This window comes from Leuresthes tenuis, unplaced genomic scaffold (assembly GCF_036924035.1).
Source record: "Leuresthes tenuis unplaced genomic scaffold, fLeuTen1.0.hap1 SCAF_16, whole genome shotgun sequence".
NCBI classification, from domain to species: Eukaryota; Metazoa; Chordata; class Actinopteri; order Atheriniformes; family Atherinopsidae; genus Leuresthes; species Leuresthes tenuis.
In genome coordinates this window covers 14,279,248-14,306,183 of record NW_027325370.1, presented here as the reverse complement: position 1 = coordinate 14,306,183, position 26,936 = coordinate 14,279,248, and the positions used below count along the sequence as shown (strand labels likewise).

At 38.0% G+C, this 26,936-nt stretch overlaps 2 protein-coding genes across 2 annotated transcripts; one reads left to right on the top strand and one right to left on the bottom strand.

Annotated features, from left to right (window-relative positions):
* Positions 1-68: 68 nt before the first annotated feature.
* On the bottom strand, positions 69-3,890 carry hspb7 (heat shock protein family, member 7 (cardiovascular)). The gene is made up of 3 exons (XM_072367662.1): positions 3,513-3,890; positions 779-903; positions 69-649 (listed from the first exon to the last, which is right to left on the bottom strand). Exons 1-3 carry the CDS (start codon positions 3,676-3,678, stop codon positions 470-472), a joined length of 471 nt encoding a protein of 156 aa, XP_072223763.1. The 5' UTR covers positions 3,679-3,890; the 3' UTR covers positions 69-469.
* A 6,511-nt stretch (positions 3,891-10,401) lies between these two features.
* Positions 10,402-25,577, top strand: clcnk (chloride channel K). The gene is made up of 20 exons (XM_072366994.1): positions 10,402-10,439; positions 10,543-10,685; positions 12,507-12,638; positions 12,741-12,869; positions 14,415-14,554; positions 14,665-14,742; positions 15,589-15,664; positions 16,275-16,400; positions 17,768-17,852; positions 18,117-18,218; positions 18,459-18,543; positions 19,369-19,521; positions 20,097-20,166; positions 20,356-20,466; positions 20,947-21,163; positions 22,282-22,415; positions 22,843-22,913; positions 23,305-23,385; positions 25,047-25,133; positions 25,362-25,577. Exons 2-20 carry the CDS (start codon positions 10,574-10,576, stop codon positions 25,398-25,400), a joined length of 2,028 nt encoding a protein of 675 aa, XP_072223095.1. The 5' UTR covers positions 10,402-10,439; positions 10,543-10,573; the 3' UTR covers positions 25,401-25,577.
* Positions 25,578-26,936: the final 1,359 nt, after the last annotated feature.

The window sequence follows — 26,936 nt, the reverse complement described above, 5'->3', positions numbered from 1 at the left end:
AATACTTCCACACTCTGATTTATCAGAAAAGCCCTCTCCTCAAACTCTAAGCCCATACCTTTAATGAGTACAACTTATTTGGTGCTTTATTCTTCAAAAGAGTTTCACAGAACAGGATATTTACTCTCAATCGTGTTTAATGTCAGTTTATTCACACAAGTAACAATATGTAATAAATTATGATTATTGAGAACCAATTTTTTTCAAAGTGATTTATCAGTTTTAGAAATGTGTTAGAGGACAGGAGTGAAATAGAAAACTGATTATTCAATGTGTCTGTTAGAGATAGAGAATAAATTAACCAAGTCAAAACATAAATGAGCAGCAACAGGCCTTGTTGCTGTCAATGAAGGTGGATGTGGGGGTTTCATAGTGGCTGACACACGATGATGACAGTGACGACAAGAAATACATTGAGTAACATGAAAAACACAAGAAGTGTGGGGTTTGTGAGAAAGCTGGTCCCTCTCTAGATTTTGATCTCGGTGCGGAAGGTCTGTACGAGCTCATGTTTGGCTGGGTGTCTCCGTGCCCGGACTGTAAGGGTCCCCTCAGCACCCAGTGAGGACGTCACTGAGGTGGGGTCCACATCCTCAGGTAGTTGGCACTTGTGGGTGAAAGTGTTCATCACCGAACCATCCTGGGCTAACTGCAACAGAGAGAATATCAAAGATTACTGGATTTATTGTTACTGAGGAGGACTGATTCGAGGTCCTTCTGCTCACGTTAAACATTCTACAATATGTTAATATTTCTGATTAAGAGGAACTCTGCCCACCTTTTCTGCGCGAACTTCTATCTGGTTGTTGGATGTGGTGACGATGACATCCTCAGGAGAGAAGTCCCTCACATCAACTGTGAACTGGTAGGTATCGTCAAGAGTTTTGATATTTCCAGCTCCACCTGAAACCACCACAAGACAAAAAGAGATCTGAGACCACAGGAAAGTACAGTACAGTATATCTATATATCTGTCTTAGCCAGTTCATTTTCCTTGAATTTTTATTTACACTTCTTGCTGCTGAGTATTATTTCTTGTCCTTCAGTGTGAAAATTGCACATTGGTTAAAGCAATATTGAAATAGTTGCATGTGATGTTTAATTCTGAATTGGCTTCAATTTACCTACACATACTCGCTGATTTAAAAGGATGCGTCACGTCACGGGAAGATTTGCAATTTTGTTCATTTCATCAAAGAATATTACCATTTTATCATGTTATTAAAAACAACTGGCACATCATAGATTCTGGTGTAAAAAGACTTTGAAAGCGTGATTAATATACTGGAAGCTCTGAAATAGTTTGATTCGTAGAGTCATTGCTACACTGTGAAAAATTATTTGTTGAGCACCTGGTGCCTTTTCAAGTTTAAAATAATTTGGCATAGAAATCCAAAAAAATATGTTCATTTCTTATATAAAAATAGGGAGAAATGTGATCATGACTTCCTTGTTTTCAAACAACCAACTTTTTATCCTAAAAAAGAAGAGTAAACTGGATGAAAAACATTTGCGTTCTGCAAGTATTAACGGCAAAATTTTTGGAATATGAGTCATTAAATTGCAATTACATTTCTGAATTCTTTAATAAGGCTGTGGCTAGGGTGACTTCTGTGTAATCATTCAGGTAATCTGCTCATGCATGTGTTGTTGTAAAAGGGGAGCAGCTGGTTGGTTTCTCCATTATGACTGACATGTAGTAATGGAGTGATGAATCAGGGAAAGACATGACTGATGACGGCCGATTATAGCCTATTTTCTGCACCGTATGTAATTGTTGTTGTTTTAACATCAGCTTATAGTCAAATTGAAAAACCCTGTTTGATACAAGCAGAGTAGTTCGTCATCCACAGAAAGATATGAGTCATGGTTTATTGGACACTTGGGGCAGTGGAGCGATCAAAATATTAAAGTGACACTATTAAATTAACAGTTAAAAAAGCATGTGAAAGCATCATTGATTGGCCATTCTTTTTATACATTGATGTATATAACTATGACACTTACTTTCCTTTTAGTTTTGGTCCCCAACAGCGTAGAAAATGTACGTCCTCTTTAGTTTTTCAGTGCTACAATCAGGTGCTAATTTATCACCCTTTTCACACTATGTAGGTGCAGAAAAGACCAAACAGCAGCAACTTAAAGCTAAATAATATAGGCTTTCAAGTGGAAAGTCAGCACCAATCGACTGAGTGACAACAGTGTTGTTGGTTGGACAGGCATGTTCCACTATTCCTGCTGTCCTTCAACCACATACTGGCACTTCAATTCATCTATTTTCTTCTGTAACTGCCAACTCACAGTCACATCAGTTTCAATCCCCGATTTTGCCCCTGTACCCTAAAAACAGGGCGGCTTTTTACAACAAAGACACATTCCTCCCGCCTTGAGCAGCCAGTATGAAAAGAGCTTTTGTCTCCCTCCTGCCCCTTCTATGTCTACCTTGGTTTATCAGAGTTTTGCCCCTAAAAGCGGCTGCCTGCCACATGTGGAAACAAGGTTGTTGAGAGCTATTCAATTACTTGTGAATATCAAACTATGTACATTATCACAGCAATAATAATGTTTATATAAACAAAAAACTGAGACTAGGTAGGCATGTAAGAGACAAAAAACTTTTCTGATTTCTTTTCTGTTCAAGATGTCGCAGTGGATTCTCTGAGTGGCAGTACCTGACACTGATTTCCAGTGTGGCGTTGTGAGTGTTTGTGCTCTGACTTCACATATGCAGGTTAGTTTCATTATGTGACATCATTCCGACTCTGTGTGTGTGCGCACTGGTCGCCAGGCAACCACTTGGTCATTCCTTATGCAGGCGTCATCACAGATACTCAGTGTGTGAAGTCAGACTGCTGGCAGTAAGTCCAACATTCCCAGCTTGCATGTGTGTTGATTTCGCTTCAGCAGCACCCTTCCTGAAGCTACACCTTTGGTATACCAGTCATGGGTCTAAAACAATTCCGCTATGCCCCCAACACAGCCTGTGAGTCTATTTAAAGGTCACATGTTAGACATTGACACTTCTGTGTACACCAGTGGTGAACTGATACAGAGCAGTTCACACCAACTGGACATTTTGTGGAGCCAGAGGATGAATCAAGCACTGTAAAGTGAAATGTCTCATGATCTCACTATGTACTTTAAAGGCAAAGGGGCTTCAGTAATCTGTAAGTAAATGTGTTCTCTTGTGCATATTGTACAGTTTTCTGTTCATCTACTGCACCATGGTTAAGGTCTTGTTTTTGAAAACATTTATCTTAACAAATCAACCCCATCAGAATCCGCCTGCCTCATAGACTCAGTCCTGCTTGTTGTCTTCTTCTTACAAAGTCTCACTTCTGGAATATTTTATCTCCACTTTACAGAAAAAAATCCCACACAGTACTGAAATTTCTGAAATTGCTGAAATTGTATAAATCTACTTTACAATCAAAGCTGTCTCTTTAAAAATGATTTTGTTATCAATTCAGACTCTTTTGTTTACAAAATGAGTTCCAAAGCTTTCGACTTACTGGAAAAACCCAAAGTGTCACTCCCGGGCCTCATGAAGGAGCCAAAGTCCTCGGCAAACAGTCCCCGGCTCTTCTCCATGTATGGGTTACCAGAGGATGAAGTCGAGGATGAAGTCTGGTGGAAACTACGCTCCGATCGATAAGCTGAGGAGTTGGTCACACTCATGGATGGTTGCAAGTGCTGAGTAAGGCAGAGGAGGAGTAAATGAAGAGAAGAGGGAGGCGGAGAGAGCTGATTCTTCTTGTGGCCCTGGGTGTCTTCCAAAGGCTTGAATCATTCACACAGCTGTTTAAAAAAATTCTCTCCTTTTCTATTTATTTTTTTATTGTTTTATGAGAAGCACACTTATTGGCCCACTCTCCTGCAGCCTTTATATACACATGGCCTTTATATACTGTACGGCCTCATACATGTTTGGGAGGTGGCACGTGTGTCACAGCTCATTGGAAAAGGGTAATAGTGTTCTATTTTTATCATAACACCTACAGAGGGATGTAGAAGAGAGCCTGTGGTTGGAAAAGTTCTGCGCAATGAAGGGCCTTAGGTTAAAAGAGGGAGGGAGAGTAGGGTTTGAGAGAGAGAGGTAGAAAAAGAACAGGGGGGGTGGGGGGCACAGCAGTTGTCATTTCAAACACACCATCCCTGAAATAGCTTTCCTGTTCCCCCTTTAATTCCCACAGCGCTTCATCACTCCATCAGTGTGTTTCTTCAGCTTTCTTACTATTCAGTATGTCTTTGACCTGAAATTGGATCCACACATGGTTCGGCCATTAAATGACATCAAGTCCGCTGTTTTCACCACACGGTCTGATTTCATTAGAGAGGATTTTTGTTCCCCTCGTTAGTTTATTAATTCAGTCCCTTATATATTAAGCACAGAACATTAGGACCAAATGATCTTAACAGATAAAATGCTGTTTCCTCCTGCTGCATTGGATGAAGTGAGAAAACAAGCTGGAAAGAGAAAAAGGAGTCTTACCTCATATCTCCGAGGATAAGTTAAGAGCAAAACAAAGATGGAAAGAATGTGCATGAAAACAAAGCCATGAGGAGGGACAGGGGACAGTGGTGACATTGCTTTGTGGCTATTAATAACTGCATGGAGAGCACAGCCCACCATGATTAGAAAACACTCACTGCTCTTGTCTCCAGTTAATGCCACTGACAGCAAATCCATTAATATCCATTTGTGGGCTCCATAATGTTGTGTATATCACTTCTGCTTTTTCATATTAGTCAACAGTAGGTGTTTTTTAATTTAGAAATGGACAACATATCTATTGATTTATTAGCTATTTTCACCAGAGCCTAATTAAATACCTGCCATTGTAATCATCCCAAAAGTGGCAGCAGTCTGCAGCCAAAGGTAATCCTCTTTTATTTTGATGTTTAAAAGATCACTGTATGTTACAAATGACACCACAGAGTATTATTTGATTCCAGTCTTATCACTACAGAGCACATAGCCCCCTACTTAAGGTCTAAATGCAGCCCAGCAACTCACCACCTCCCAGTCAGGGATTACGCAGAGACTCCTCAGCTCCCTGGTAACAGTAATATTGTTGGTTCACAGTGACTATAGTGTTGGGCACATCTAATAGAGCTGCCATCAAGGCCATTTTCTTGGATAATGCAAATGATGAGATCCTTAAAATCAATCAGCCATGTAGTATCAACAATATAAAGCTTAAGACCAGGCTACTTCCAGAGCATGTAGCTCCACTAGGAGGAATTAGATGAGCACCTATGGAGAAATGTCAGAAGTTTGGCAAAGATGACAGGTTGTCAGATGGGGCGATGACAGGAGATAATAATGCCGAGTGGAAAAATGAAAGAATAAGTGGAGGTGGGGGGCTGGCAAGCACTGCAGAGGCAACAGAGACAGGCAGCATTGTTGCAGCCTTAAATTAAGCTGTCATTTTAAAGTTTTTTGAAAGGCGGGTCACCAGTTCAGACAATGAAACTTAAAAATAATATGTACCATTTGTCTCACTCAAATGATACAGCATGTTGTTATACAAATTTGAAATTGGTAAGAACCTAAATTGTTTAATTTTATTAAGAAAAGAGCTATTTGAAGTAATGTAAGAAAGCATATTAAGGAAGGTCATCATGGTAACATAGCAACAAACACGAGATTTAAAGAAGCTCCAGATTTTAAAGGCTTATGTTGGGAAGCTCAACAGATCATAGCTTCACATCTTCAATCAGAAGTCCAGTGTGACTGCCACCTTAAGGCATTCATACATGTAGGTCAAGCGAATGGAAATGAACACATACCTACTGCATGAGGTTAAAACCAGGATACATGCTTTTTCTGTGGTTAGGTTGGTACTTACTGTAACTACGGTTAGAGAAAGTTTCCGTTCCTCTGACGTTTATGACATATGACTGTGTGTATTACTGCGTGTGGGCCCAGATGGAACACACACACAAACACACAGAAATAGAGTTGACTCAGGGGTGAGATGACATGGATTCCTACTGGATCAGATTTACTGATCCAGTTCATCTTCTTCTTTTGATTCTTCTTTTTAGAAATAATTTTTCTCCATCTTATGCACTAAACTTAACCTAAATTTGTTCTGTCATTCCATTGTTCCTTCAGAGACTGTGGAGACAGACCAGAGAGACACAGGGGATTAGAGAATACAGCTCTCACTTTTTTTTTACAAACCAAAAGAACATGAAGTTCTATGACAATCATATTTGGACCTATTAAAGAGGTCAACAATATAAACTTCAACTCAGATACCAAGAAAGCAAACTCAAGCACTACCTGACACATGAGGGGAACATATGTACTGGCTGATTAGGCCATTCAGACACATAATGGGGAAATAAACTAACCACTTAAATAAACTAAACCAACACCAAAACTGATCAGTACGATGCTAAGTAGTAATTTATGACAATAAAACAAAACAAAAACAAACAGGAAAAAAAAAGAAAAGAAAATCAAAAATGCACTTGAAAAACCAAAACCTTCACTGTACTGCTTGAAGAACTTGATACATTCCAATTAGGTATCAAGCCTACTCAAACAGATTTAAGGAATCTGTACTTCTTTCACTGGCAAGCCAGGCAACTTCAGAGGCAACATCCCAGGAAGTGGTAACTAAAGGAAAAATATATTAACTTAATACTAACAAATTATTTGACTGTGGAAAAAGTGACCAAAGAAATGTGAGCACCGAAATTGTTCTAATGAAAATATGGAAAAGTGTCTGATCTAGGTGTCTGATTATATAAACTGTTTGTGCATATATATTTTTAAACTTAAGCAAATCTAGCAAATGGTTACCAGTATGACCTTGGTTCAGTGTGTGGCTGCTTGTGTTGCCAGCACAGTTCCAAAAATGAATAGCCAACATTTCTTCAGCATAGACATATTTTGCTTCAAAAACAACATACATCTTTCAAAAAGGATCTCCCTTAATCCACAGTTGCAATAAAAGTGAGTGGTGGGGCATTTTTATGCAGAGACTCTGCCTCTCCCCTCCTCTTATTTTCCCAACTTCTATCAAACTGCCTGTCTTACCACAAAAATGTGCAACAGGAACATTTGTCAACAACCCCCCAAAAATAAATCTCAAGCATGTTTTTTTTGTGTGAGCCTCCATCCAGTTAATCAAGTACTTTTAATACCTAACCTCAAACATCTTGTTTTTAATACATAAACTTTATGAAGCAGTTTGTAATGTGCAAAACAGAGACGAAACATTGAGTGAAAGGGCAAGGAAATGACTGAACACAAAAGTGACATTTAAAAGTAAAGTTACTTGAAGGCAATAGTAGAAAAGACAGGACTTAATCTTGACTCTGCCACTGGGCAGTCAGGTGTGTAATGCTCTCCTGCAACCCCTCTGACCTTCAATTGTGCAATTTTTATGGGTCTATTTAATGTGAAGCAATAGCCAACTGCTATTTCATATGGCACTAAGTTACTTTACAGAGTTATGATCATTGTCAGAAGTACAAAAAACAGAGAGGAAAACAAAAAAAAAAGGAAAACTTTTGCACCTTTATTATTAAATAGCAAAATGTTGTGCTGTGGACCAGATTCTGGTGGATTTCTGGACAGCTTCTCTCATCTTCTCTCCCCTCTGTTGTCTGCCTGAGTCAAAAGGCTGTTGGTCTGCCCGTCTGTTTGAACAGGTAGAGCTCAGTTACATTTACACAGGCAAAGAAAAGAGGTGGGCAGTTGCATTTTAGCACAAACTCTGCAATGCACTCCTTTTTACACGGTTGTTAGGAGGTATTAGCATATTCATGTTTGCTATAGAACTTCACCATGGTGGAACAATTGGCAAATAGCTTCATTTTTTTAATTTACTGCTTTTTCATATGTACAGCTTTGTACTTGTGTACTGTGACCCCTTGCTCTAATTTTCATCTCACTCTCCAGCTTGCTTGAACACCAATGTTTCCTCCCAGTGATTACAAATACTGACAATTGTGATTTATTTTCCCTTTAAAGTGTAATAACTCACGTTACAGAGACTTTCTTTTTGTCAGAGAATAAAACAAACAGCTCCTGCACTGCAGGGCTCCAATCTAACCTCATCTATTGCACCAAATAAGGGTTATTTCAAGCACTGCTGCACCTCATCATATTGTTTACTCATTACTTGGCCCACCACCTGCTCCCCTTTTTTTTGGTGGGGATGTGGGCATACATTCTTTGTTTGTACAGACTTGCTATTTGTTACCATAATGAAGACATGTCCCCATGATGTCAATGTGTGCAGATTATTTGTGATTGCAGTTGCGCAAGATTACCAACAGGTAGACTGAGATGGCAGGGATGACAACTTATATAGTCATCCCTGCAATAAATAGTCTGTTATTAAAATCTTTATGGCATAAACCCTACTCTATAAAAAGTCACTCTCTTAAAAAAACACATTATTTGACATATACAGTACATGTATATTTATTTACAGTGTTCATACTATAATTTGATAGTTACTAATATTACAGCAAATATGCAGCAAGTTGTCATTTTCAGAACTAGTCCCAGTTTACTTCCCTTTTGGTTCACCGAAATGTTTCTATTACAGATCAAATTTGTATTTCATGTGGACTTTCTAAAGTTTACTAAAGATAAACTGGGACACCAAACTTATGACTTTTTGCTCTTAAGTACAGCTTAATCTTTAATCAAACGTCTAATTTGGGATTTGGAACGTGTGTTACATGATTTCATGAACTTGCTATCTTATTTACCCGAGGGGGAACTTCTCAGGTCCTCTAAAATGATTGTCATCTGACTCTCCAGTTGTCTCCGTGTGCTGTTCCCATGGAAACAAGTTTGACACTCACAAAAGCATTTGGAGTGTGTGTATATAAGCATGTGTGAGAGATGGTGTGCTTGATACTCACAGCATGCAGACTTTAAATCTCTAAAAATAACACAGGTGCTAATTGAAAGCACAAATGGGAGGAATAGCTGAGGAAGATAAACATTAACTAATGGCTTATATAAAGTCTGTGTGTGTACACGTGTGTGTATGCATCTGTGTGTTTGATCCAGGATCTGAACAATTATTTCCCTAACCTTCTGCAGGTTTCCAGAGCTAAACCTTGATTTCTCGCAAAGTGTCAGAGATCTAGTGGTTCCATGACAATTGCTCTATTTGAATGTCATTTCTGCCCCCGGGGGACTTTTTTAAAGAGGATCTTTGAAGTCAAACCCTGGCAGGAAGGTCAGAGCAACGTCCTCCGTTCATCACAATCTGATCTGTAAAAAGCTAATCACACTTATAGCAATAGCAGGGGACAGATAATCATGATAAAACCGGTAATTCCCTTCCTTGTTTCTGAAGCTTGTTTAATTCTTTGCAGTTATCTTTAGACTAGACTTTTCTGCCTCAAGCTGTTCAAGTTAACCTGCAGAACTTGACCACTAATAACACTGAGGACCAATATTTTGAGTCATATCATATTACTCTACCAATCAGTGGTGCCAAAGGTTTGTAGCAAAATGCTTACCAAAGCAAGAAAATATTGCTAGCAAGAAAAAGAAAGTGCTTAAGATATTTAAGGTTTCAAATGAGAAATCCACTACCCATTTGCAGAAAAAAAAGAAGCTGTAATCAATATTTTCACAATGCTAATTTATACAATAAACATGAGAAAAATGAGGTTCATTCTTTGCACTCCATGGCCTACAACTTTCGTCATGGGTGAGTACAAAGGACAGGACTGTCCAAATGCAAACGCTCAAGCAGGCGAGAGCAGTTAAAAATCAAATTAAATCCAATTATAATCCAAATCACTTTAATCAAAATATAATCTGATTCAATCCAATTCATTAAGACAAATGAAATCTAAATTAGCCAACTCTGCTGTAGTATAATGCACCTAATGCCAGTTTGTAGCTCAAGAAGCTAAAAAGTGACACTGAATCTTTAGTTCGATCCAGTCCCCAATCATGAGCAAGCAAAGACTAGGGGGCGATGGTGGAGACGAGAGCTCCTTTTTAACAGAAAGATACCTGATGACATTTCCATCAAGAGTTTTTTTGAGAACAAGAAAACAGTGAATGCTAGCCCTATAGGCCACAATATCTGGACTTGACAATGCATAGCTTTCTAAGTATATGATCAGTGCTATGGTTATACTTAATTAATTTCTGTTGCTACATTAGTATTGCTGCTGATGGTATGTTAGCAGCAAGTGTTATGAAATATCTGACATGAAAACGTTTTTTTTTCTCGAACTCTGCAGTCGAGGCAGATGAAGGGCATCTACCAATGTTCCTTGAAAGAGTTAATATTAGCTACGCTTTCAACCGTGACTGCTCCATCATCTCTATGCAAATACCCCAACAGAGGTCAGTTACCAGCCACCTACCAACTGATCCACAGTACACTTACATGTGACCATACTAACAGATATAACTCTTCAAGTACGACTAAAAGGTAAGTCTACCTGACTGACATGCATGTATTTTATTTTCATCAAGGCATCTTGTTTGAAACTTAATTCATGGCATTATGACACATTTCACTGCAAACTGAATAGCTCAGATAAATCTCCTCGGAAGGAAACAGACATGGAGAACAACATCCAGGAGCAATATAATCAATTGGAAACAGCCCATAATAAGAACCTGCTCCTTTTGGATCCATGGAAACCATGCAGAGGGCCCCGTGCAACTGTCAAAGGTCAGAATGACATGAAAAATCTGAGGAATATGATCAATAGAAACACTCATTTCACCTGAGAGCACCTATTTGATAGCCAAGCTTCAATATGCATATGATAGCATGATAAAAGAGTTTTCTTTTACCTTACGCTGACAAGTGATAAATCATTTAGACATTCAAGGGCATCACAATCCCTATACTTTAAGATTTTGCTGATAAAAGATAATCTGTAATGCAATGTCTATGTATTTTCTGCATTAGAAGTTAGAGGACAGGCAGCCTTGTCTCCATAATGAATCATAGTTACTTATTTTAGATGTTATCTTGTAATACCTTGATTTAAATGCCTGTGTGACCTTATGATGTTTTTTCATGCTCTGTGATTTCAGTCTATTATTTTTCAGCTTTCCAGTTGATCAGGCTTTTTTTTTTCATTTTTAATTTTCTTTAAAAAAAAAAAAAAAGAAAGAAAGAAAAATCTGCCCATGCTATTTGGATCTGACCACATCTGAAACAGATATCCTTAAAGCCTTTTCACTTCAGGAGCCGAAAGAGATATTGTCAAATATCACGGGGGACGGTCATGTTTAACGTGGCCAGAAAAAATTTAATCTTAAGATATACACCATCATATGCTTACGTGCTCCATTTTACCTGATCTCTTATTGTAGATAGACATGAATATCCGAGGGTGAAATACAGGAAAATATATAAAAAAAAAAAAATTAGGCTATTGTTAAATAACAATAAAAGACTGTTACCAGCTACACCAATATATTGCTATTTCGAATAATGATAGATAATGAATTTCAATCTAGATCTAACAGAATTAAATTCTCATACATTACTTTTCTTTTTTCAGACAAATAAAAAAGTAGAAAACCAACCATCAGTCCACACGATTTTAATGTACTGTGTAATGTTGTGTAACGTGTGACAAATAAGATAACCTCTACAGTCATGGTGACAGTGGGTGGGGTCTGTTTGCCAGAAAATACTATTCTATGCTGATGAATTAGCTATCTTATTTTGTCTGGTAACTGGGGGCAGTAATTGATTTCACAAGAAGGCTGTAAATTTAGTGTAAATAGCTAAGAACAATCGTTATTGGTATGTTTCCACGTGTCAATCAACACAATAAGATACTATTTTAAATCCACAGTTACAGTGTACAATGATGGATGACAACTATGCGAATGTGAGACAGATGTGTAAAGTGGTTTGCGCAGTAATTTTACGACAATAGAGAGGAATCTTTTACATTACCATTGGATTTCCTGGCAGCAGATTGTTTTCTACCTCAGCCGGCATTTTTGTGTTCATATCACGCAAGTAACAAGTATGAAATATACAAAAATATACTTACAAAAATATACTTACAAAAATATACGTGTTGTGAGTTTTGTTTCTTTGAATGTTTGTACTGTCCACTGTAATGTTCTAGATCAGATTCAGGTTCGAAGATACATGATCGTACAGGGATTTGAGAAGTGTTTATATCCAATCAAATGCAAGGCATCGTGTTAAAGGACTGCTGTTAGTTTTCAGAACTGCACATCAGGAAGGACATGACACAGTTCTCACAAACTGAGTGCTGCCCCTCAGCAGGCTTTTGGAAGCTGACCAACCAGATGAATAGCAGCTTTTAGGAAGGCCAAAAAGAGTCCAAAGACAACTTTTCTTTAGGTGCAGTTTGCACTTGGACTGTCCTGTGCTCCATAATTTTGCATTACTTAGAAAATGTCTCTGTATGTCGTCTGACAGTCTGCATCATTGGTATTTCCTGCCATCACATAGGCCTCAGATACAGATTTAACTGGAGGATTTCTGTGTTCATAGAATGGCTTTTAAAGCTGAGGCTTTGCTCTGGAACAGTGTGTGGGATTGAGTGGTATGGCTACGCAACTCTGGGGATTTTGACAGCCATCCTAAGTTTCCTCATGGACCTCACTGTAACAAAGTTGCTGAGAGGTAGACACAGACAAAACACACTCAAAAATATCAAGAATATACACAAATAGGTGAGAAAAAGAAAAACATGGTGATTCATTTATGTTCTCATATCGCTTGTAGCTCACCAGTGGTTGTATTTAAACCTGGAGGGCAATACTCTTCTGCAGTTCCTCTGCTGGACACTCTACCCAGCATGCCTCTGTGCTTTTGCATCATCCTTCTCCCACAACATTTGTCCGTTCTCTACAGGTCTGTTCACAGTCACACAGAAAACTCTAGATTTTTAGTAAATTTTTTAAAGGAAACAGCCACTCAGGATGAAGACCTGACTTTTCTGAATTAATTACTACAAATATTTTCCTTTTTTGTTATTTCCGGAGCAATAGTTAGCTGCCTATATCCATATCATATCAATTATTTTCTCTCTGCCGACAGCATTACTCCCTGAATCTGCAGTGGAAATACGGAAACAAAAAATGAAACAATATTTAATTACACAAATTTCAAGGAACATCACAATGGCTACATTAAAAAGGATACATGATTACAAAAGTTTAAAACTGTCAAAATTTCAATTAATATGCTTATTAACGTTATTGCAGAAATTTATAATGGTGCCAAATTTTGATTTGCAGCAGGTTTTTTTCTTTTTTCTGGATGGAAAAGGCATGAACATGATGTAAAACATTGTGTTCGGAATAATAATGAAAAGTTTTTACTTTTCTTCAAACCATACCATATCTTGAATTATTCATGTTTTTCCTCTGCATTCAGTGGCAAAGTTTTAAAAGCTTTTAGATTTGAAGGATTTTTTTCTCCGTCGCTTTGTGAGGTCTGTCATTCCTCTTTGATAACAAGGTCCAAGGATCACCACCAGAGATAAATCCTAACCATTCTGGTACTAGAAATTTAAGGCATACACTCCAGCAGACATTGCACGAGGATGGTCTCCATGGACACCGACACTCTCCAAGAAATGAACACAAAAGCTCACCTAACCTTTTCAAAAGCTTGCTTTGACAATGAATGGAAATAGAAAAGAGAGGCATTTACCACCATCCCTACTGCTAAGTAAAGTGACGGGAACATGATGGTTTGTGCCCCCCCCCCCCCCCCCATCCAGTCAAAGGCTAAGTAACATTGTCAAAGTAAATGGTATCATGAGAGAAATAAAAAAGAAAATTAGCCTTGGGCAGAATTGAACCCCTTCGATAAATAGCTTATCAGAGAGATTTATTAACATTTCGGAGGAACCCAGCTACAGTCCAGAGTTGAGCCCCATCCTGATTCTGTTGAGGAAACTTAAAAGACCCTTTTCAAGAAGCCTTCAAACCTCACTATCATATCGAGGGAGTGGTCCAAATCCCACTTGATACATTCAAAAAGCTTAGTAGCAATTATAAGAAGGTGTTTGAAACTGATAAACTAAAAAAGATATTAATATTTTGGGGCTAAACTGTAAACGTATAGCTCAACCTGAACACAGCTGTCTATCCAGCATGACTTTGTAAGGCCACATTTCCTGGTTTGCGTTGTCAGTACTATCTTGGAACAGATCAGCAACTTAGAAGTTTGTTTTTACCATCCCTCCATTTCTCTCTTTCCTATCTGAAATAAATGTTATTAAGAAAAAGTCAAGTGTGATATAATTTTAAAATTTCAGGAGAGTAAACTGCTATTATCAGTATCAGAGACCATAAAGGGGAATCTATGAGTTGTTCAAATGTTGCAGGTGTTTTCAACTTTCTGATTGGTTTATTAATCTCTGGGTCATGTTGTTTTACTTCTTCTCAGGCTCAGGGATACCAGAGGTAAGAACCATGATGGATGGCATTAAAATGCCTCATTACTTGTCTCTCACTAATATGTTCACCAAGTTCCTGGGCCTTATCTGTACACTGGCAGCCGGCAGCACTGTTTTCCTTGGCAAAGTGGTGAGAAACGACTCAGCATACTTGATTTTCAAATGATGCAGCCACATACAGTTTGATTTATATATGTTTGTGTGTGTGTCATGAGTTTAACATATCCGTCTCAAAATCAGGGTCCATTTGTACATCTTTCCACCATGTTAGGAGCCTATCTGGGCAACCTCTGCACTCTTATAAAAGGCAATAAGAAGGTAAACAACAGCGAGGGACACTTTGCCTACATTTGTAATTGTAAAGTTATTAGTTTGAAGCCTTTCTTATCTATCCTTACATAAACCATATGCATCAGTATTTTCACAAAATATATTCCATTTTCAAATTCTTATAGTTTTCCTACCTTTAAGGTTTACTGTCCTTAAACTTTTAACGAAAAAAAAAAACAGACTCTACACGTCCAGAGCTTAATTGCAGGCAGACAAAGTTGAAGGCTGTGAAACATTTAGCAGCTCTGTGTGAGTGTGAACACTGGATCCACATGACTTGGTATGTTGCTGCAAAATGACAACAGATCAGTGCTAAATGAACAATAAAGTCTGAGCTTGAAAACTGAAGTGACCAAATTATCTTGACTTTGAACCAAGATAACATTTTGTGATGAAAACCCTTAAATTGTTTCGTTGGATTATAACTGGATTACAATGAATTGGATTATAATTGGCTTTATTTGGACTCAGTCTCTGAAGTGCTTTGGAACGACAGTTGTTGTGATTTGAAGCTAACTTAGCAAAACTGAACTGAATTGAATAGATGTGGCTGGAAATTCAGTAATTATGAATCCAGATTATTATGTGGAAGAGATTCATAGACATTCAAAAGATTTGTATCTGGGTACTGAAACAAAAAATGTGAGAAAAAAAATGAATCCACAATCCAGCCACTGCTAACCCTTTGCACAATGAAGTAGGTATAGCTACTTCACTAATATTATTTTATACAAGAACTATAAGTATGAAAATTGGAAGAAATGTCACTGTTACTGTCTGTTGGATGAAAATGCCAGTAATAAGACTAAACACTACAACAAGCATGTCTTCTAGGAGACAGGAGATGCAGAAATATTGGTTGTAGCTGCTGCTGTCGGGGTGGCCAGCTGCTTCGGAGCTCCCATCAGTGGTGAGAGCCAGTAAAGGAAAGAGGTGGCATGACCATGTACATGAATTAAACAGCCTTTAGTGCTTTTAAAAAAATGTTATCATGCTGTGTCTGTTTATTTCATTCCAGTCTGCTGGTTAATGCATTCTTATCTTTGACTTCCCTTCTGCACGCTTCACAAAGTTGCTCTCTGTTTTATTATCCTCCCCCACACCTCTGCTCCCCCTGTTCATCTGTTCAACCTCTTGCACACCTTCCTCTTTTGATCACCGCCACACTCACTGAGCTCCTCACCTCTGTTTTTCTTCTCCTTTGCATCTTTCAAATAACTCAAAATATCACAATTAACATAAAATCTCTGACTGCCTATTAATACTTGAAATACCGTACATGGATATGCTGCCTGCTGCTGTCAGACTGTTCAACAACCAGTACTCACCCCCAGTAAACCATAAACATTTAAGGACTCAATCACTCAAATATGGTGAAATGAAAATAATAATGTGCAATCTAAATCTAAATCTAAATCTATGGCTTTATCTTTTTTTTTTTTTTTTGGTCAATAGTCAAATAGGTTATTGCAGCTGTTTCAAGAGTTAAGCTGTTACTTATTTGTCTTCTGGTGGTGTAGGTGTGTTGTTCAGTGTGGAGGTGATGTGCTCGCATTTCGCCCTGAAGCATTACTGCCCATGTTTCTTCTCAGCAGCCCTCGGGGCGCTGACCTTCCGTCTGTTCTCGGTGTGGAGTGGAGATGGAGGTAATGGATGCACTGATCAGCACTCGCCCCCTCATGGTCAACAAGGAAACAGTTCACTTTACAGTTACTGATATCATGAACCTTTAGCAATAAAAGGACAACAAACCCAATAATATTACATTGGACATGTTAATGAAGTGTTGATTTGCATGCCATCTACAGTGTATGGGTAAAAGTAATACACACCTCTTACCTCTACTTTTTGAGAACTGTTTAATTTATATCATGGGAAAGCTTAATGCTGCAGCATAAAATGGCATTTTTGACATTTGTGTGCTTTCAAGTTTTGTGCTAACTTCCAAAAGTTTGGAGAAATGCTTCTGTATCAAATCTCAAAGTTGGGAGATGTAGTTGCAATATGTCAGTGCCTCTGATCTTAAAAGTCTATAACGTCTTCTCTAAATATTTATTTAATCATACATTTTTGAAGTTTTGCCCTCTCAGTGAAATGTTAAAAAAACAGAGAAACTTACATTTTAGCTATGAGATCAAACATTAAAAAAATCTATAACTAAAGAAGTATTTTTAATATCAAGCTTGGAGAAATTGTAAGATTCAATGAATTTTCATAGAGGTTTTCAAGAATATTACTAACATGCAGCGGAGTCGCTTTGTTGGTTCCACTGCACTTAATGCAGCACATGAATGTAGCATATAGAATCATTATATGTCTGTCTGTCTTTGAAAATTGTAAAATGCATACATGTTGCATTGCGTGACACTGTCACACAGATCAAAAACGGTAAAATAAAAACATTTTCAAGACCTTAATAACATTACATGCCATTGTTTTTCTTTGTAAATTGTAACATGCTGACATTTAGTTTTACATGAAACTGCCATAAATGTGATATTAAACAACCAAAAAATGTTGCATCTCACGATTTCTATGCCTTCATGGTAACGCTGCTACATTTTGGACATGTGGAAAACCACAAAACTACATACATTCCCTGGCGAGACTAGGATGGAACTTACAGGTTTAGGCCTATTGTTATGGAATAGACCAAACAACTGGAATATGATTATTGTTTTTACTTTAGTCATACGACAAACCAAGCAAATTATAGAAGGCCCAATGTTATGTCTTATTCTCTTTGCTCGTTTGAAAATCTCATGCTTCAAGGTAAATACAGACTTTCAGGCAAATGTAGTGCTTTGATTGTTTCATTTGTCAGCAACGTTGATAGTGATCCAATTACCTGCCATTGAAATGACTGGGAAAATCTGCTTTTGGAAAATTATGAGAGGCATTTAAGTTGAGTGCAAATTCAATCTAAGTCCCAATGCAATAACGTGCAGAAATATTAGATCATGAAAGGCTGGTAGAAACCAGAGTGATGATCCAATTTGTTTTGTGTCCACAGAGACTCTTCAGGCTTTGTTCAAAACTAATTTCCCCACCGCTTTGCCTTTCTACCCAATGGAGATTCTGCTGTTTGCTTTTCTTGGGTGAGTTTATTTTGTCACAATCTGTGTGGTTAAACAAGTCTTCCTAATAAAAACTGCCATTTGGTGTTCATGTTAATGTCTGTCACAATTAAAAGCAGGTCTGCTGTCTTTTCTTTCTATTCTGATTGGCATTTACTTTCCTACTCTAATCATATCCTGGTCACTTCTCCCTTGCTTTCTCAAGTCTAATGACTTCCCCATCATCTATCACTGCCCGGATTAACACGAGCCTCTGGTTTTTCATTCTGGATTGTGTGGAAATAGGCTGCTGTGTGGGACTGTGAGCTGCTGCTATCTTTTCTGCCATCGGTGGATCCTGCATTTTACCAAAACGAGCCCAGTCTTCATCAAGATGCTGACGACAGAGTGAGAGCTCTTTTTACTGTGAATGCCAGATTATGGTGCATTGATGAGTCATCTACAGAACCTTCCCTAGCAACATTTGTATGGTCTAAGAATCCTTAGTGATTGTGCTTATCCTGTATTAGTAAATCTATTTCTTATTTGAATTCCCTTCAAATGTACAGAGAACCTAACTAATAAAAATCCATCAAAATTTCACCTAGAATTTTCTAAATATGTGTGCTTTTGGAAACCTCTCTGCAGAAAGGGTCTTTACTCTGGCCTGGTGGTCTTCTTTCTGGCATCGCTGACGTTCCCCTACTCTTCTGGTCAATACATGGCTTCTAAAGTGAGCATCAGCAGCATTTAAAAGCTTATCTTATTCATATCTTAATCAGTTTTATTCCCGTGTACCAGTCTTGTACCTCGCTTTTATGTGTCTATGGATAAGATTGGAGCTAACTTTTGTTTCTCTTCATGAAAACCTCATCAACTGAACCAAAGACCTCCACTGTTGTCTAAGAGACATGATTCTTCCTCACAATAAAGTTTATTTTTGGCCGGTCCAGTGTATGCTGATCTACTGCTTTGCTGTGAATATTGCATTAACATGTATTTGAATCCACATCTGACAAATAGTTCACAATAGTTGCACTATTTGCCTCTTAATGTAATCCCAGATTGAAACCGCTGAATCATTTTCTTTATTTGGGTTACGCTGGGCACCATGGTTGACATCTTTTTGTTAGAAGATAGTTCTTTATATACTATCTTCAATTCTAGTCACCATTCTGTGTGCAACCAATTCATCCTTCGACTATGTGATGTTCTCATATTCTATCCTCTTATTTTTTTACAAAGCTTTGATTAGCAAATTGTGTTGCCAAATTAGCTAAAAAACATTTTCCAGCCTCCATCAAGCCCTCACTGAAGTTAAAATGTGGAGTGTATTTTTGAAGATTTATGATTTCAATAGGAACAGATTAAATTATGACTCAGTATAAAAATCTGCAAATTTTTAAAGGTGACTGTTAATTTAGGTCTTTTGTTGACATTTCTCCACAGAAAGAAACACAAAATAACATCACACAAAAACATCACACCTTTATGGGTTTTTTTTGTTTGTTTCATACCAGCTTTACTTTAATCCAAATATAATTTTTCGGTTGCATAGTACACCATGAAGCAGCTCCTTGGCTCTCTACTGGATAGCAGGCAGTGGAGCTCTCCATCCCACAATGCATCTGTGCAACTGGAGCCTTTGTTGGAGTGGAACTCATCAGGGATTTCCATCTTCCACTCTCTGGCTTTCTTTCTGCTCATGAAGGTACAAATATTAGAAATGTCAACAAACAAATTTTATCTTCTGCCGACCTTCTTTGTCACGATGACTCAAAATTAACGAATTGTAATTGACATTTTTACAACAGATTCAGCAAACAAAAGGCAGTTGACCTTTCAAGGCTGAAGTTTTGTTTTGCCTGATGCTCACTCAGCAATGCTGAAAGTAGAAGGAACAATTTTGTGACTTTTATCAGCATGAAATCTCAGCAGTCTGCCTGGAAATAACTTAGCATTTATCAAGAATCTCATCAGCCATTTGAGCTCAAAGAAAAATCTTTGTTGCAGTAAAAATAGGTTAGAATGGAAGCGTTTTTTTATATCTGGTAACGCAAAGCACCTCAAAAGCATTACATGCAGACTACTTGTTTTTCAGGATCACTTTATGCTGTTTCCATCACATGTAATTAAAAAAACATAAAAGGACTAAATCAACATTTACTGAGAGCAGTGCAAGCGGTTCCCTGCTCAGGCACTCTGACGGTGACTCATCTGTTATGATGCGTTTGCCAGTAGAGCTGCAGAGATTTGACAGTCTGTCTCTTTGTTGTTGTTTCTGAGATGTGGATGTTGGTCCTCGCCTGCACTCTGCCTCTGCCAGCTGGATATTTCATGCCAGTATTTGTCTATGGTGAGTGACAAGACAGAACTTAAATAAGCTTTTTGTAGAAGAATATGTGCATTTAAGCATGACAAGCATGAGTCACTGCATCATCCTCCTAGAATGTAAAAACTGCAGATCTTTTTTCTGGTATGTGAAAATGAAATACATGCATTGATATAGAAACCCTTCTCATTTGTCTTGGTTCTTTTTCTCTAGGGGCAGCTATAGGCCGTTTGCTTGGCGAAGGAGTGGCTTATCTGTCCTCCACTGAAGTGATTTTAGGCCAGCAATGGAAATCTGTAAATCCTGGAGGATATGCACTTGCTGGTAGAAAAACCTGATCAATATCTTGTTTGTGATGATACAAAAGGCTGATGTGTAGTCTAATCTGGGCAGTGCACCTGGGGTATTAATTTCTCTCTTTAATGTATCACAGTGAGTTGTGGATGTTGTATCAACCAGTTTAAATCTGGGTAACTATTTTCAAATTTTGTACATAATCTGCTCAGAACAAATGTATTTTTCTTACAAGTAACATTTGATCTCTGAATGTGATCCATTAATAATCTTATTACAGAAAACTATTGTGTTTCATATTAGGATGAAGAAAACTCTTTAAAACTAATATAATTTTCTTAAATGTTGCAATATCTAACAATGCTATCAATCAACCTGCATGATATCCAAAAGAAAACTTTTAACACAAATGTATGAGGTGATAAAGTTAACACTTAAGAACAGAAACTGATCAAAATAATATTGTTTCCATCACCATTATTCATCTTAAGCACGTTACCTATTTTGTAGGCGCAGCCGCCTTTTCCGGTGCTGTAACTCATACACTGTCCCCGGTTCTCCTGGCTGTTGAGTTAACTGGTCAGTTCAGTCATGCTGTCCCCATCCTCCTGTGCACTCTGCTGGCCAATGCCCTGGCACGCTCTGGGAGCCGCCCATCTTTCTATGATGCCCTTTCTATCAGTAAAAGGCTTCCACACCTTCCCTCTTTGGTGAAGGCATGTCCGAGGTTAGTAGAAGAAAATTGCCACATGGAAAGTGCCAAATTTGGTAAAACTGTCACTGTTGTGTGGCCATCTAGACTGTGCTCCATAGTAAAAACTGAATGGTTTTATGAACACTGTGTATTCGAAATTATGCTGCTCTTCAAAATCTAAAACTATGAATCTTAAAAATGGGACTCCAGGTCAAGCAGATTTGAGTCAACAACTGATAGATGGATGCCATCAAATTAGTTTGAGAGGTCATCAACTCCAGTAAAGTGAGTGATATCCTGACTTTTGATTTAAGACTTACTTAAACTTGTCGTCAGCATTTCCATTTATGACTAAATAACTCAAAGACTAACGTCCAAAATACTGTCACCTTCTTTAAACTTGTCAGTCACGGCAACAGAATAGGTGTGACGATACATTTCGAGCAGCCACTTAAATTATGACTGATACACTGGAACGAATTAAGAATCCTTGCAATTATAACAACCCACCGCCTGGTTAACCTGACATTCCTGTGTGCTTGTGTGTCTGTTAGTGTTGTGGCAGCACAAGATGGTACTCACATGCACTCACTAGAATTTTAATTTTCTTTCTATTACTTGATGCAAATGTGAACTTAAAGCTGCTACCACCTAAAAAGAAAACCTTTCTTGCTGTCCCTTCGCCCCGCCTAATCAACTACGGTACAGGTACTAGGTACAGACTAGGCATTTAAAGGAATTGTTGACATTTTTAATTGTGATCAGCTATTTTACTCACTATTTCTTATAAAAGCTGACTCAGTTAAATCACTAACAGAAGATATGAATAAGAGGTAATTCATGGATGTTGTGGCTGAAGATTATATGGTTTGAAATTACATGAACAATTAATCTGTTTCTTGCCCAAAAGAGGTTTCAGAACTTTATTGTGTACCAGATTATCACTCACTATTTATCAATCATTTTTAGAAGTGTCATGTCACTTGTAATCTGTTGTTATTTCAAGCTGTGATTACCCTAACTTCAGGGTCTTTGGTGTCTGAGCTTCAAACTTGTATTATACAACATGAAGCATAAGACTGTGGTGTCACTTTTATAACCATCCCAGTTTGTTTATATGTCTAGTGTGACACAATTTGTTTCTTCTTCAGGCTTCCCTCCACACTAGTTGGGCAGGTTTTGGGAGTGAAGTCAGTGTGGCTTCAGAAAGCAGCTGGGCCAGCAGATGTTCAGCTTGCTGTCAACACCTGCACTGATGCACAAATCCCTGTGGTGGACTCGCACGGTATGCTTGCAATGTCATCAGTATTTCAACTTAGTATTCTCATAAAAAAAACAAATACACTTATGGATACTCTAGTGCTGACGCAAATCCCTTGAATTTTTGATAAAATGTCATCAGCATAATGGTCATTGTTATGGCCTAGCATAGAACCACTGAAGAGAAAAGATGAAAAAGATGGGGAGACATTATGATAAACTGTTTTAAAGGTTAGAGCAGTTCACCAGTGTGATAGTGCCTCACTGAGGAAGTAGCAATTTTGAGAAAATGGTCAATTGACTGAGCCTTTCAGCAACAATCACATGGATGAATTCTGAATATGTTTGGAACACACAACTAAAAATCACTAGACAGCTGCACACACGTCTTAAACTGTAGCACCAACTGTGGCAAATAAAAACCTGACTTCCGATTTTCTTTTCTGTTGAAGAGTCACAGATTTTACTGGGCTTTGTTCTGCGATCAGAGCTGCAGATGTACCTGCGTCACTGTTCGACTCAGGTAAAAGGTTGCGTAGAAATGCACAGCTACCTGCAGAGTTGAGAGAAAGCAGCTATTTGAAAAGCAGATCATGTCTTTAAAAACATTTTGACAAAAAAAAGATGATGGTAGAAAAATGCACAGACAGAAAACGACCTACCTGATATAAAAGCTCGATTCAATACAGCTCCCAGCTATTTGAAAGGATCATCAAATCAGAGGAAAATACTTGAGGAAAATAGAGCACCTTATAAAGAAATGGCTTTCCAAAACAGATTCATGGGATGGCAGCTATGACCAAGAATGAATGCATAGATAGGTATAAGATTGATTTTTTAAGTGGATAGCAACATATAATACTAATACTACCCCGTAACATGAATGCCTGTGATGTTTGAACTGTTCTTTTCAGGGTCTGGAGGAAAATCTAGATGATGTCTGCAGCATTCACCCAACCTCAGTCCTGCTATCGCCTCACAATACAGTTGAGGAGGTATGGAGATGCAAAACACAACAGTGGGAAATATAATAAGCACAGACTTGAGAGTGTTACCTCTGTTGATTATAAAGCTGTCACTTGAGAAAATTAGCCAAACTTAGCATAAAGACTAGAATACTTTTAGCAGGTAAAGTTTTGCAATAATCTTCCAAAAATGATGTTCACTAACTGACGCTGATCTCTGATTTAAAATAAAACAATTAGACTAATTCCCACGCAAAGCTCCAATATTATTCTCGAATACTACTGGAGGAGCTTTGCGTGAAAAATATCATCATATATGTTCCGTGAGCCCCTCATGCAGCCCCGTATTTCATCTGCTCACTGATATGAGATCATTTAGCAATATAATAATTTAAGGCCTGCCCCCTCCATAACTCCATTTCTCTTCTAATTGTGCCCATTGCGGAAGCCTATAATGGGCAGAACTCAGTGCTCCTCAAAAGTTCTGCTTTTGGGGCAGAAAACCATAAGAAAGTGCAAAGAAAAAACTTTAAACAGAGCAGTGTGGCTTTTAGTTAAGAGGGACTTCTCTTAAGTTTACGTCATCTGCTGAGGTGGAGCTATCTTTTCTCTGCATTTGTTTTTCCTGTTTGTGTGTCAGGAAAACTCAATGAAAACTACATGATGAAACTACATGCTGGGTTATGCAGCACAGCTGTGGTACAGCCACATTTCTAGCTTGCTGCTTGCAGGATGAGCAGCATATTTAAAAATGGTAAGCCAAGCAGGTCCGTTTCTATAGGCATCTGTATGACCCATCAAAACTCGAGAAGGTTATTGCAAATATTGCAGAAGAGTGAAATACCACTAACATAACTTTTTAATGGCTCTGTGTTGATGCTTAACAAACCCTAACACCGGAGGCAGGAGAGGAGGAGGGGGATACAACCCTGACACTGCTGTTTTTGATTTTCCTTTTTCTGCCTTTTTTTTTTTACTTCCTTCACTCCACTACTGTTCATCTTCTTATACATTAAAAGTACTTGATTAAGGTAAGGAAAATATGGTTATACACATAATGCTTTCCAAATGTTTTTTTACGCTTTGTCATGGCGATGTATCCAGCAACTGTTATCTAATCAGCTTGGGAGTCCCTGTACATTCAGATGTTATATCTTGGAGGTATCCAAAAGCTAACGCTCCTGATCAAGCACCACTTTGGTCAGGTGACGAGTTTATGTTCCTGTTCCATGCTGTCAGCTGTACTCAAAGCAGCTTTGATAGACATTTACACGAAAACAGTGAGAGTGTGAAAGACGTCAGTCACAGTGATGAGTGTACAGAGAATTATTGCATATATCTGCAGCACAGCACAGCTTTTTTTGGCTTCATAGCTAGTGTCCGTTCATTTTCTCAGCTGTATGGCCCATAAATTTACTGTTCACTCCAGCTGCATCATTTCAACCACAGCCGGCAGCTGGTCTCAGCAATAAAACCCCACTTTACACGCTATTGTGTTGACATTTTCTTTACACTGACCTCAAGTGGTCAAAAAGTGAAAGACAAAAAAAAGCAGTCATTAATGACATCATGTTAGAAGCTTATGCACTTTCTTATCAAAGAAAATCAGTGGGCACATTTCTGAAACCGATAAGCCTTTTTAAATATTTCAAAATTTGTTGCTTCAGATTGTTTTACTTCTGCTGTTCCAGGCTCACAGTATACTGTCTTTAGTTGGAGCTCAGACCTTGTTTGTGACAGACAAAGGACGACTAGTTGGGCACATTACATGGACAGAGGTAATGAGTGTTTGCTTATTATGTTTGTGTTCACACTTACCTACTCTTACAAATGTCTTCGGTGCTTTCTATGCTTGAGTCTGATATATCTATCTGTTGTTTTTTTTTATATATACACGAACAATTTTATTTTCTTTTTTTGCAGGCTGCACAAGGAGAAAATGGCTGCTTATAAAATCAATGCAGCAATGCTTTTCATTTTCTTCCCTCTTCTTTTCTTTGTTTCAGATGAAGCACATAATAGAGAGCTTGGCTGAAGAAATCTAAGAAACATCACAAAGGAAGCAAACGCTTCCTGTGACCAATTTTTAAAGCCTACATGAGTACATCTCTGTCTGATTAAAATGTAACAAAGCCTGTGTCTGATAAGGATTTTGCTTCTTCGCTCGCAAAGTTTAACAATGTCAGCACATAAACAAAACTGTTATTAACTGGTGGCTCAAGTGATAAAGCTTAATCAGAGCTTATTGTCTTGCCTCTTTGTGGAATTAGTAGCATGTCATCCATTGAATAGATACCACTGTCTCATTCACTGATCTATTTGTTTTGACATGCCATTATGATAAGTATATCTACCCAAAATAATATTCAGTGGCCTGCAGGACAGTTCAGACACCAGTTAACACAATGAATCCACGGTGGTATGTTTATCACTAAATCACAGACCTTAGTCAGTATCTGCTCTGTAAGTCTTAGCTCCTTGTCGTGACTTTGAATAATGAGCTGAGTTTTGAGATCAGGTCAAGTTATTTAGTTTTTTGTTCTCCGTTTACTTTTCACTGTTCACTCTTGTTTTCACTTGCAGTTCAATTAGGTTTAGACACATGAATACGATTATTTAAGATTCAGAAATAATCCTGATTTGGTTTAAAACAGGATTTCCTTCACTCCAAACTCACAGTTTGAAAATCTTTATCGTTGATATTTCCTTTCTAACAGTCATTAGTTTCCACACTATTAAAAAGAGCCTCATAGGCATAAGTTAATCATGTCATACTCATGGAAAATCTATCCATCCATAGATTTTCTTGACCTTGTTGTTCTAGTTCGTGGGAGCTAGCGCCTATCAGAGCTGTGAGACGTGGAGTACACCCACATCCAAATGCTATTTTGACTAAATTGTTCTGGCATTTTGATTGAAAATCTGTCCCCAAATGAGATCTAATCTCACTTTAAGGCAGCTGCTCTGTTCCCTGTTTAATTGCCAGTTTTCTGTTGCTTGCAGATATCGAGCAACTTATTAAACTTATAATCAGGACTTTACTAATTCCGGTAAACCAGTTGTTCGGCTGTGATTCTCTAAATCTGTAATTTTACACAGTGACCCGAAAAAATTCTTCTGAACAGTATGTTACCATAGATGTTTTCATAGTTAGCAAAAAAATAGACCGTCATTTCAGTGCTCTATTCATCTGGAGGCTTTTGATGACTGATGTGATCATGTTAGCCACACACCGCCTTTTGTGCTGGTGCATCCACTGTCTGAGCACCATTCAGAGTTGCACCCAAGTAGCAAAAGGGTTGTTAGCCACAACACACAATGCAATATCACTTTGTGTAAACCTCTTGTACATACAGAAATGCACACAACTACATGCAAGCAGGGCACCTCTCCCTGTCTGTATTTCAGACACTTTTTACTACCCTGCACCTGTGGTTCTCAGACAAAAAGGTGTGAACTGCAGCTAATCACAGCTCAGACTCAGATAGAAGACTGGATGTACAATTTTTTTACCTTCTCCTTAGATTTAGTTGAAATCTAAAATGATACTCATTTTCAGTTCCCTCATGTTATCATTGCTA

What these genes read in the sequence shown, in the direction of transcription:
- hspb7 (XM_072367662.1), bottom strand. Translation starts at nt 3,678, where the DNA reads ATGAGTGTGACCAACTCCTCAGCTTATCGATCGGAGCGTAGTTTCCAC. An exon ending in TGACACTTTGGGTTTTTCCA is followed by an intron (nt 904 to 3,512) that starts GTAAGTCGAAAG and finishes TGGTGGTTTCAG; the next exon opens with GTGGAGCTGGAAATATCAAA. An exon ending in TAGAAGTTCGCGCAGAAAAG is followed by an intron (nt 650 to 778) that starts GTGGGCAGAGTT and finishes TCTCTGTTGCAG; the next exon opens with TTAGCCCAGGATGGTTCGGT.
- clcnk (XM_072366994.1), top strand. Translation starts at nt 10,574, where the DNA reads ATGGAGAACAACATCCAGGAGCAATATAATCAATTGGAAACAGCCCAT. An exon ending in CTTTCTTTCTGCTCATGAAG is followed by an intron (nt 19,522 to 20,096) that starts GTACAAATATTA and finishes GTTGTTTCTGAG; the next exon opens with ATGTGGATGTTGGTCCTCGC. An exon ending in CTCACAATACAGTTGAGGAG is followed by an intron (nt 23,386 to 25,046) that starts GTATGGAGATGC and finishes CTGCTGTTCCAG; the next exon opens with GCTCACAGTATACTGTCTTT.